The sequence below is a fragment of the Chlorocebus sabaeus genome, chromosome 26 (assembly GCF_047675955.1).
Source record: "Chlorocebus sabaeus isolate Y175 chromosome 26, mChlSab1.0.hap1, whole genome shotgun sequence".
Classification (NCBI taxonomy): domain Eukaryota; kingdom Metazoa; phylum Chordata; class Mammalia; order Primates; family Cercopithecidae; genus Chlorocebus; species Chlorocebus sabaeus.
The window spans coordinates 51,290,258-51,302,486 of record NC_132929.1 but is presented as its reverse complement, the minus strand read 5'-3'; the positions used below and the strand labels follow the sequence as shown (position 1 = coordinate 51,302,486).

The following is a 12,229-nucleotide window of genomic DNA, read 5'->3' as shown; positions in this document are numbered from 1 at the left end:
TACCCTTAGCAAGTATCTTGCCATGGTTAGTAAACCAGCTCTGTTATGAGAACTGGAATTTTTCTTTCATGTTTCTGGTATTGATTGCTTTGTTTTGTTTTGCTTTTTTGAGACAGGGTCTCATTCTGTTGCCCAAGCTGCAGTGCAGTGGCACAATCACAGTTCATTGCAGCCTCAACCTTCCAGGCTCAAGTATGACCCTCCCACTCAGACCCCCACCCCTACCCACCACCAAGTCACTGGGACTACAGGCATGTGCTACCATGCCTGGCTAATTTTTTTTTTTTTTTTAACTTTAAATTCTGGGATACATGTGCAGAACGTACAGGTTTGTTACATAAATATACATGTGCCATGGGGGTTGCTGCGCCTATCAACTCGTCATCTAGGTTTTAAGCCCCACATGCATTATGTATTTGTCCTAATCCTCTGCCTCCCCTTGCCTCCCACCCCCTGTGGCTAATTTTTTGTTTTTTTATAGAGACAGTGTTTACTACATTACCCAGGCTGGTCTCAAACTCTTGGGCCCAAGTGATCATCCCACCCTGGCCTCCCAAAGTGCTGGGATTACAGACATGAGCCACCATACCTGGCCTGATGGGCTCCTTTTGAAAGAAGGTTAAATTAGGGCCTTTTTTTTTTTTTTTTTTTTTTTTTAAAAAAGACAGGGTATTGCTCTGTCACCCGGGCTGGAGTGCAGTGGTGTGATCTCGGCTCACTGCAACCTCTGCCTCACGAGTTTAAGCCATTATCCTGCCTCAGCCTCCCAAGTAGCTGGAACTTGTAGTGCATGCCACTACACCCGGCTAATTTTTTTTGTATTGTTAGTGGAGATGGGTTTCACCATGTTGGCCAGGCTGGTCTTGAACTCCTGACCTCAAGTGACCCACCTGCCTTGGCCTCCCAAAGTGCTGGGATTACAAGCGTGAGCCACTGCGCCTGTCCCAGGAACTTTATTTTGAAGTAGTTAGGAAGGGAAGAGTGGAGTGAATAAATGAGGTGGTAGAGGGCCCTATACCACCTGTATCAGGAGGGGGACTACTGAAAGTGGGCTCAAAATCCCCAGTGTGTTTATATGTCTGGTTTACATTATCATTTTAAAAAAGGGAAGTCTGGTTTGTCTAAAGAGGTAAAATGACATGTATCCTATTTAGTGTATCTATTACATTAAATTGACTGGCTGTGCTTATTTGTATGGATAGGTATCTTGTTTTTTTTTTTTTTTTTTTTTTTTTTTTAAGTACTCTTTTAGCTCTTTGCCAGCTTTCCAGCCTCACACTTGCTTCAGCTGTTTCTGATGTGTTTTTAATTAAGAGCCACATGCTGCCTGGCCACTGGCAGGTGGTTGGCCATCTTTGCCTCAGCATTTATAAGTAGTTGCACCTATTTGCAGAAAACTAAATCATGACAGATGTTAACTTCCATAGTGAGTGCTATCAAGCTAAAGAAGACATTTCAGCCGGGCGCGGTGGCTCACGCTTGTAATCCCAGCACTTTGGGAGGCCGAGGCGGGCAGATCACAAGGTCAGGAGATCGAGACCACGGTGAAACCCCGTCTCTACTAAAAATACAAAAAATTAGCCGGGCGCGGTGGCGGGCACCTATAGTCCCAGCTACTCAGGAGGCTGAGGCAGGAGGATGGCGTGAACCCGGGAGGCGGAGCTTGCAGTGAGCCAAGATTGCGCCACTGCACTCCAGCCTGGGCTACAGAGCGAGACTCTGTCTCAAAAAAAAAAAAAGCAAGCATTTCTTTGTTACTTATGTTTAGTAAGGTTAGCTGATGAGTTAGCAGAGCTTGGCATCTGTTTTTGACAGAATGTTCCTATCCCCTCTCAACTGGTATCTTCCAAATGAGAGGCAACTTCATTTCCCATTTATGACTACAAGGGCAAAGATGAAAGAAGTGGGGTAAGCATGTGTTTAAGATTTGGTGGGATGAGCTAGTTTGAAGGAACATGTTTACCAATCAAGATAGGTTAGTAATGCTTCAGTACAGACAGCTCCCACATCTGAGTGACTTGTAAAGCCAGTGGGTTTAATTTCTAATCATTCTACATGTACATTGATGTTTAGCAGGGGATTTGGCATATCAGAATCACTTGGGGATTCAGGCCAAGGGATTGCCACCATTATGATTGTTGCTAGTCACTAGGAGGAAAAGAGATCTCAGAAGGATCTCACACCTTTAAATGCTCCAGCCTAGAAGTGATAAACATTACTTCTTCTCAACTCATAACAACTCATTTGTCAGAACTAGTTACATGACCCTATCCAATCATAAGGGAGCCAGGAAGTTAGTCCATTTTTTGTTGGTAATTGGAGAGCAAGAGGGGCCAGAAGTATTGACAAAATGATGACCACATTTCCAAAACAAGAAAATTTAGGGAAGACTTCTGCAAACATTTGGTTGTAGACTGTTCATTTAGGAGTCCAATAAGAATTTAAATCATTACCCGCAGATACAACAGTGAACTCCTTAGGGTATGATAGTCACTGCTCTTATTATTACTGGATGTGGAACAAGGCTATTTAGTATTTTAGTATTTGAATATATTTAAATATTTCAAGTTAAACAAAAAAAAACCTCTCAAGACAGAGCCGTCTTTTGGTATTGTTTTGATTGTTATTGTTTGTTCATAATGGATCTTAGCAATTCAGGAAAGTTCAGGGAAAAGTATCAGTAAAGCCATCTCTTGTTAGGTTCCTCTGGTCTAAGATCAGTAGTCTTAAGCAAAGCACACGGTGCAGGTGGTGGTGGTGATAACTACCATTTATCCAGCTTCATCCTGTGGTTCTTATGTGCCAGGTATTGCGCTGAATACTTTATGTGGATTGTATAATTTAATCCAGAAATAGGCTTGTGAGAGTAATAGGTGCTGTTATCCCTATTTTGCTGATAAAGAAACAGTCTTATGTAGCTAGTAGGGCAGAACCAGGATTCAAATCCAAGGAGTTTGACTCCCTACCTTATTTTTCTAATCACTACTCTATTCTATTCTGATTTGGGTCCTGAGCATACCCTTCTTTGTCTTCCTCTTCAGCTTGATGTAGTTTTAGAGACCAATCTGGCAACAATCCGGGTTCTGGAAGCAATACAGAAGAAGCTTTCCCGCTTGTCTGCTGAGGAACAAGCCAAATTTCGCTTGGACAACACCCTTGGGGGCACATCAGAAGTCATCCATAGAAAAGCACTCCAGAGGATATATGCTGATAAAGCAGCTGACATCATTGATGGTCTGAGAAAGAATCCCTCCATTGCTGTTCCGATTGTCCTTAAAAGGTACCTGAGCAAATGTGCCCTTAGTGCTTTAGTGTGTACTTCATTACTGGTTCAGTGTCCCATTAAATAAGGCTCTCATTTTCAACCTGGTTGTCCCATGAGACCTCTCTTTCTCCCCAACCCTGGGGGAGTATTTTAAAATACAGAAAAGAAGATAATTACCACCCATGTTCCTGCCACGCTCAGGACTAACTGTTGTTAACATCTTTGTGGTTTTTTTGTTTGTTTGTTTGTTTGTTTGAGACAAGATCTCTCTCTTTCACCCAGGCTGGAGTGCAGTAGTAAGAACACAGCTTACTGCAGCCGCAACTTCCCAGGCTCAGGTGATCCTCCCACCTCAGCCCCCACCTCAGCCCCCACCTCAGCCTCCTGAATAGCTGGTACTATAGGAGTACACCACCACACCCAGCTAATTTTTATTTTATTTTATTTTTAATAGAGATAAGGTCTTGCTATGTTTCCCAGGCTGGCCTCTAACTCCTGGGCTCAAGCAGTCCTCCTGCCTTGGCCTCCCCAAAGTGCTGGCATTACAGGCACCAGCCACACCATGCCCAGCCCCATGTCATTATTGACCACACTGTAAATCCTTTGTTAGGAGCTTGGGTCTCTCAGTATCATCTGGTAAAAACTAATTCTTACTTGCTGCACAGTTCACAAATACCCAGATTTTATTTGTCTTCCCTCATCTTTCCCTCAAGAGCTGGCACAGATTGATGGTTTCTTCTTCTTGCCTGTAGTATTTAACTTCTGGCTTTTGAAATATAGGTTATTCTTCAGTTTTAGTGCTGTTTTTTTGTCTTAGTCTGTTCTCTTCTGGTTTATTAGAATCAGTTCTGATCAGAACTTTCCAGACTGTATCCAGAGGAACATAACTGTGCAAGTTCTCTGCTCTTGGACTTCTGTGTTTCTATTAGCATTGTGAACATTTTACAAAGTCCTACAGCAGAGAAACAAGAACTCTTTTTGCAAGGAATACTTACATCTCAAAGGTATTCCCTGGAATGCTGTTTGATAAGTAACCATTCTAGGTAAATTATTTGACTTTGAGATAACTCATTTCCCCAAAATAAGTCTTAGATAAGTAATTTCCTCATGAAACAGAGTTCAAGAGTGGTTTGATAACATCCCAAGTTGCCAATAATTTTGACAGACCTAATATAGCTTTGACTTTTCTTGAAAGAAAGTAAACCTGGCAAATTTCTTTCTTCTAAACCCTCTGAATTCCCATGTGTTGTTTCCATCCCTTCCCACTTCACTAGGTTGAAGATGAAAGAGGAAGAATGGCGAGAAGCTCAGCGAGGCTTTAACAAAGTATGGCGAGAACAAAATGAGAAATACTACTTGAAGTCTCTGGACCACCAGGGGATCAACTTTAAACAGAATGACACAAAGGTCCTGAGGTCTAAGAGCTTACTCAATGAGATTGAGAGTATCTATGATGAGGTGAGCTGGGGTTTTCTACATCTGTGAGAGGACTCTAGTCTATGTTTAGCACAGCTTTGATTTCTGGAAATTACCTTTGTTAAATGCAGGTGAGACTCTCTAAGACCTGTTGATTCCTGCTTTATAGCTGTCATAGCTTTTTCTATTCCTCATTCTACTATTTTAAATCTAAACTTTACCTTTATACCTAAGCTATTTGACTAGTTCCCTAGTTTACTATCGTGGTTTCAACTTATACCTCCTGCCTCCATTTTCCACTTCTCCCATTGCCTGTTTCCCTCAAACAATACCTTGTATTCATATAGTCCCATCTCTCCTTACTACAGCTTCAAAACTTGTCATTGACCACCAAACTCTTTGTAATCCTTGCTTATTCAGCATGCCTACTAGAATTATAAATAGTACTAGGAGCTAGGATCAGAGATGAATAAGCAATCAATTCTGGTTTCCATGGGCTCAGTTTTAGCAGATGGATAGAAACATAAATGCAGTGCAATTGGGAATTCCTGGAGTGGGGTGATCCTGAATTTTAAAAATAGTAAAATGAGCTCTTATGTGAACTCAATCAGGCCGGGGACAGTGGCTCACGCCTGTAATCACAGCACTTTGGGAGGCCGTGGCGGGCGGGTCACCTGAGGTCAGGAGTTAAGAGACCAGCCCTGCCAACATGATGAAACCCCGTCTCTACTAAAAATACAAAAATTAGCCAGGCATGGTGGTGTGCACCTGTAGTCCCAGCTACTCGGGAGACTGAAGTGGGAGAATGTCTTGAACCTGGGAGGCAGAGGATGCAGTGAGCTGAGAGCATGCCACTGCACTCTAGTCTGGGTGACAGAGCAAGACTCCGTCTCAAAATCAATAAAATAAATAAACTTAATCCTCCATATTTTGCTGATGTTACTTTGTCACCCTCCGTACCCCTACCCCAGAAGTAAATTACAGACCTCATATCATATCCTCTATATAAATACTAGTCCAGAATTTTGAAAGATAGTCCCACTGGGCACAGTGACTTCCGCCTATAATCCCATCACTTTGGGAGGCTGAGGTGGGCAGATCACTTGAGGCCAGGAGTTCGAAACCAGCCTGGGGACATGGTGAAACCTCATCTCTAACAAAAATACAAAAATTAGCCTGGCATGGTGGCACACTTCTGTAATCCCAGCTACGCAGGAGGCTGAAGCATGAGAATGGCTTGAACCCGAGAGATGGAGGTTATAGTGAACCAGGATTGCTCCACTGCACTCCAGCCTAAGTGACAGAGCGAGACCCTGTCAAAAAAAAAAAAAGAAAGAAAAAGAAAGATGGCTCCAGTTCTGTCCCACTCGCCCTGTAAGTCATAGGTGTATAGAAGGTACCTGTATTTTGACATCAAACCACATCTCCATCATTACCTATTTGTTTCTGGAAGAGGGACAGAAATTATTGTTACGGTTTGGCCCTAAGTTTTGTTTTTGTGTTTTGTTTGGAGACAGAGTCTCACTCTGTTGCCCAGGCTGGAGTGCAGTAGTATGATCTCGGCTCACTGCAACCTTTGCCTCATGGGTTCAAGTGATTCTCCTGCCTTAGCATCCCGAAGGCTGGGATTACAGGTACCCACCACCATGTTCAGCTAATTTTGTTATTTTTAGTAGAGATGGGGTTTCACCATGTTGGCCAGGCTAATCTCAAACTCCTGACCTCAAGTGATCGCCCTCCTCAGCCTACCAAAGTGCTGGGATTATAAGTGTAAGCCACCGCTCCCAACCCCAGGTCCTAAGTTTTTTATTAGAAAAACATAGACACTGTAGTTGATAATGGGATGTATGGCTGGTGTGGTCTCGTAGGCATGTTGTCGCTGTAGACACCTCACAGAATATTTTTGTGTCTCTGTCCCATCAGAGGCAAGAGCAGGCTACGGAGGAGAATGCTGGTGTACCTGTTGGCCCACACCTCTCACTTGCGTATGAAGACAAACAAATACTGGAAGATGCTGCTGCTCTGATTATCCACCATGTGAAGAGGCAGACAGGCATTCAGAAGGAGGACAAGTATAAGATAAAACAAATCATGCATCATTTTATTCCAGATTTGCTCTTTGCCCAAAGAGGTGATCTCTCAGATGTGGAGGAAGAGGAAGAAGAAGAGATGGACGTAGATGAAGCCACAGGGGCAGTTAAGAAGCACAATGGTGTTGGGAGCAGTCCCCCTAAGTCCAAGTTACTGTTTAGTAACACAGCAGCTCAAAAATTAAGAGGAATGGATGAAGTATACAACCTCTTCTATGTCAATAACAACTGGTATATTTTTATGCGACTGCACCAGATTCTCTGCCTGAGGCTGCTACGGATTTGTTCCCAAGCCGAACGACAAATTGAAGAAGAAAACCGAGAGAGAGAGTGGGAACGGGAAGTACTGGGCATAAAGCGAGACAAGAGTGACAGCCCTGCCATTCAGCTACGTCTCAAAGAACCTAGTGAGTGCTGAGACCTTTGATTTACAGAGGATGTGTGAGGTTGAGGACCTTAGAGCTACCTAGACTTGGGACTGCTTCTTTTATAAATAGAGCACAGGCCTTAGAGTCTGTGTAGTTGGTTAAACTCTCTGAACCTGTTTATCTGAAAAATGGAGATGCTAGTTGCCTTGTGCTGTTGCTTTGTGCAAAGTATCCTATACAGGGCTTAGATCATGGACACTTGGTCAGTGGTTGGTATTGTGGACATACCAGGGAAGGGGGTATCGCTGTTAATTTGTCAAATGGCAGATTTCTGGGTTACTGCCAGCTGTTTCAAAGTACAGATAGAGACTAAACTGTCACAATTTCAATCCATGACAGAACATAAATTCCTAGTGCTTAAAACAGAATTTTCTCATATTTTTGGGCAGGACTTCCATTTAACCAGTAGGGTTTATGGCTCATTCCTAATATGTAGAAATAATTTATGTGAAGGAGACTGGAACTCAAGAGGTGATGTGAGACATGGAGAACAGGCAGGACAGGGATAAAGATGTAGAACCCAGGAAAAGGAAAGTAAGTGAGGGTTCAGGACGCTGTCATGTGCTTTATGTAATTTTGTACTGCCTGCTTCCAGTTCACTTCATAAATTAAGTACTTGAACTATGAGCCAAAAGCTTTTTCATGAAGGATTTCTTCTGGGCTCTTAAGGAAATAGTCAATCTGAGGAGTGTATCTTTTTTTTTTTTTTTTAAAGTGTTGCTGATGTAGGAAGCCGAGATATGGCCCTAGCCTTCTATCTGTTGAGGAGCTAATGACACTGGAAGTTCTGAAAGCTTTTATCTGGACTAGTCCTAGCCTGAAAAAGATAAATTTTAGACCTCATTGTGGTGATTCAATCTACTTGGGTAGAAATTAGAAATAAAATGGCTTATTCCTGGCTTGGCCATGGACTTAACCTGGTTTGAAGCTTTACGTAATGTTGTCTTGTCTGATAATGCCAACCCTCACATTTACCATAGCTTGTTTGGACTCAAGACTTCGTTCTGGCATAAAAGCAGTTTTCATAGCAGTGGTATATTTTGGAGTCTAAAGCCCATACCTATTCTATGGACCTAAACAATGTGATACTCTGTGATGAAACTCAAGCCAGTTGCCTCTTTTAAACAGTAATTGTCCTGTTCTGCCTGTTTTTAATGAATTCATCAGACTTCAGATAAATGGAGACAACTTGGTTTTGCTCCTAGCATTTTTTCCCCAGCACAAACACGACTAGCAAGTAACCAGTTAGTCAGTGACAAATAGTTGGTTTTGTAACTCTTTTTGTTTTAGTCAACTGTTTGTTGAAATGCAATGTATAGGCCGGGTGCAGTGGCTCACACCTGTAATCCCAGCACTTTGGGAGGCCGATGCGGGAGGATCACTTGAGGCCAGGAGTTTGAGAACAGCCTGGTTAATAAGTGAGACCCCATCTCTACAAAAAAAAAATATATATATATATATACACACACACACACACACACACAAGGTACAGCATATATATATAGAAAAGTATACAAATCAGAATTGTGAAGCTCAGTGAATTTTTACAGACTAGACGTACCTATATTCAAGAAACGAAACATAACCAGTACTCTGATAACCAATCCTTTTTCCACTTTCTTGATTTCTAACACTAGAGATTAGGTTTGTCTATTTTCGAACTTTATATAAATGAGTCTTTAGTAAACTAAAGGCAAAACTCTTTAACATTCCTTGTGCCCTCTGCTAGTTGCCAAATGTCTCTAACAACTGATGAGATTTATTCTAGCTAGTGGTTGAAATGATTCATGTGCAGTAAGTACCGATGATTTAATGCAATTTGTGAAATACAATGTTGCAAATCCATGTTTAAACAAAAAGACTTTGACAAATGCAGATTACTTCATTATTCATAAAGGATTTAATTTGCACTCCTGTTTTTCTGTTCCCAAGAGGTTTCCCAGTGCTGGAGTATGGCTGTGTCTGCCTTTTCTCATCTGTACTTTATGCTTCATTGAAATAGCTTTATGAGCAAGTGACCCATGTGAGGAATGCTCTTGTGCAGTCTGGGAGAGCAGGTTCCTCTCTCAGCAGGGGAGCCAACAGCTCTTTGAAGGACTGGCTTCCCTAGGATATTTTCCTCTGCTAAAATGGCCCAGCAGTACCATAAAGAACTATCTTTCTAGCATGGTCAGTCAGAATATTAGAAGCCACTGTTAAAGTTGCAGAGTCACTCTCTGATAGATAGTGCTGGTGATTGTAGTCACCTGTCAGAATTCATCTCTGTTTACATTGGAATGAGTGAGTACATTTTGAATACCTGGCGTTCATACTTTCAAATGCCATTTAGGCCAGCTGTGGGATTTGCCCTGTACTCTATCCCTAGTCTTTTCTTAGCAAGGTAAGGCCTCACCTATCCCATCTCTCCCACAGTGGATGTTGATGTAGAAGATTATTACCCAGCTTTCCTGGACATGGTGCGGAGCCTGCTGGATGGCAACATAGACTCATCACAGTATGAAGATTCACTGAGAGAGATGTTCACCATTCATGCCTACATTGCCTTTACCATGGACAAACTGATCCAGAGCATTGTCAGACAGGTGAGGGCATGGAGGAGGCTAGGGTGAGTGAGGGAAGAAATTCTTACCTAGAGATGGGCCAGGCAAAGAAAAGACAAGGAAAAGGAAAGGCAACTTTTTCATATAACAGTGTTTATGAACATAAGGTTCTGAAGAGAGGAGGGAAGGTTAATGTGATGCCTGATTTCTCATGTTAACAAAGTTGCAGTGTATGAGCCTACCTACCCCATATCTTTTCTTGCGGGCCACCTGTAGAGGGCAGTGGTCCTGATCCCAGCTTCCTGCCCAACTTGTCTATCTCTTACCTTGTCTGCCATGGGCAAGCACACAGTGTGGAACCTTGCCTCTTCCATAGGTGTTGGTACGTTTTTTGTTTTTTTGTTTTGTTTTTTGTTTTTTTTTTAAATAGAGACACGGTGTCACTGGTTTGCCCAGGCTGGTCTTGAACTTCTGGTCTCAAGTGATCCTCCTGTCTTGGCCTCTTAAAGCACTGGCATTATAGACACGAGCCACTGCGCCTGGTCAAGGTGTTGGTAACTCTTATGTACTTGCATTATTCAATATTTGAAACTATTTTTATAAGAGGGTTCACATAACATCTTTTACAATACTCTACCCACCTCAGTTATCTGTGGTTCCCTGTAAGTCAGGTTTGTGGTTGGTTTTGTGTGTTCTTCCTGTGGCACCCTGGGAACTTGTAAACATGTTGTTCTTTACAACAGTGATATGAAAAATAGCTTGTAACAGATAGTCACATTTCTACTTCTTGGACTTGAGTTCTGAACTCCCAGGGAGATTGTTGGTTAACGCTTTTTCCTTTTTTTGGAGACCCGGCTTTACTGCTGATATATTGCAAGTCCCCAGTAGGGCTTCATTTTTCCTTTTCAGCATCCTGTTCTGTGGCTCCCTTGGCCCTTTTTACCCATATGCCGAAGAGCTGAAAATTGATGTGGGCCATGTGAAGACTGGCAAATACCTTAAAGTTCTTAGTGATGACTCTGACTTTCTCCTTCTTATAGACATTCTGTATGGGAATTATTGGTCCTGTCAGCTGGGTGGCTGATTTGAGTTTTTCAGAACTGTCTCCCTTCTTGGGGGCTAAGAGCTTCCTGGGGAAGAGGTTGAGCTTGGAGTCTTACTCCTTCAGGTGCTGAACATTGGCCCGCAGGGACGTGGTGGACTTATTCTACCCTCTTGTGGATGCTGGTCACCCTTAACTCTTCTGAGCTGAAGCCCCTGCCAGCTTGTACTTTGGTGTGACACCTCACTGTGGGACACCTTACCATGGGCCAGATGGGTCCAGATGCAGGGTGCAGGTCAATGTGGTGTGCTTTTGCTTGCATCTGCAGATCTTCTGGGCTGGCTGGTTGAACCACGTGGCCATGGGCCGCTGCGATTCCTTGTGTAAGTAGGGCTTTAGGATCATGCTGTTCCACCTGGGCACCGTGGCTACCTATAGCCCTCTTCCATAGAACAGCTCAGCAGAAAGGCAGTGAAATACTTAAGCGAAAACTTGCAAAAAGCAATTTCTAATTCTAGAGTCCACACTGCCACTATAGAAGGAAAGAGCTTGTTGCTTAATGTTCTCTTGGGCTAAAATATTGAATCCTTCGCAAAGTACCCCTGCTTTTGCCTTGGTTTTGGAAGGGTGCATGCCTTTGCACTCCTCCCACAGTGTCTATGCACGATTTAGGAAGAGCCCTTCACATAAATGAACCTTAACATCTGGGGGAAAGTTGTCAAATAGTTGTTTCCAATAAGATGAAGAAGTTATTAGGCCTTCCCATAAGAGGTCTGGATGGTAACTGGCAGAAATCATTAGATGGATACATAGTCACCCATAGTCATACTTTTCAGACTAATCTTCCTTAACTTCCCTGAAATTTATATAAAATACAGACTCCAGTTACCCTGTGCTTAAGTTGCTGATTACAGGCTTGCTGCTCCTTCAGCTAGGAACAAAGTCTTTCATACCACCAGCACAGCTTTAAAAAAAAATCCAATAAAACTAACTTTTAATAATTCTGAGGTTGATTTTTGAAACAAGAGATATAGTTGTTTATTATAAGTATCTGGTTATGATTTTGAATCAGTAATAAATACTATCACCACCCACTCCACCCCTGCTTTTTTTTTTTTTTTTTTCCAGTGGAAACAGAGGTTTCATCCAGAAAACCCCAAAACGGTGACTTTTTTTCTTCAACCCAGGGTCTCACTTTCTTGCCCAGATTGGAGTGCAGTGGTGTGATCTCAGCTCACTGTAGCCTCGACCTCCCACCTCAGCCTCCCAAGTAGCTGGGACCAAAGGGGTCACCACGCTGGCTAATTTATTGTATTTTTTGTAGAGATGGAGTTTCGCCATGTTGTCCAGGCTGGTTTCAAACTTATGGGCTCAAGCGGTTCACCTACTTCGGCCTCCCAAAGTGTTGTAATTACAGGCATGAGCCACTGTGCCCAGCCTACAGTGAC

General features: G+C 42.7%; 1 protein-coding gene and 1 pseudogene across 3 annotated transcripts in view; one reads left to right on the top strand and one right to left on the bottom strand.

Moving 5' to 3' along the window:
- The window catches only part of SIN3A (SIN3 transcription regulator family member A), an 89,693-nt gene that overhangs the window by 58,908 nt on the left and 18,556 nt on the right, over window positions 1-12,229 (top strand). For all 3 annotated transcript variants that reach the window (XM_008015813.3, XM_008015812.3, XM_008015811.3), the window contains exons 13-16: window positions 3,042-3,280; window positions 4,540-4,723; window positions 6,605-7,178; window positions 9,612-9,781. In XM_008015813.3, the coding sequence (XP_008014004.1) occupies window positions 3,042-3,280; window positions 4,540-4,723; window positions 6,605-7,178; window positions 9,612-9,781 (1,167 nt within the window). The remainder of the gene's footprint in view (window positions 1-3,041; window positions 3,281-4,539; window positions 4,724-6,604; window positions 7,179-9,611; window positions 9,782-12,229) is intronic.
- Window positions 10,444-11,345, bottom strand: LOC103245298 (large ribosomal subunit protein eL13 pseudogene; annotated as a pseudogene).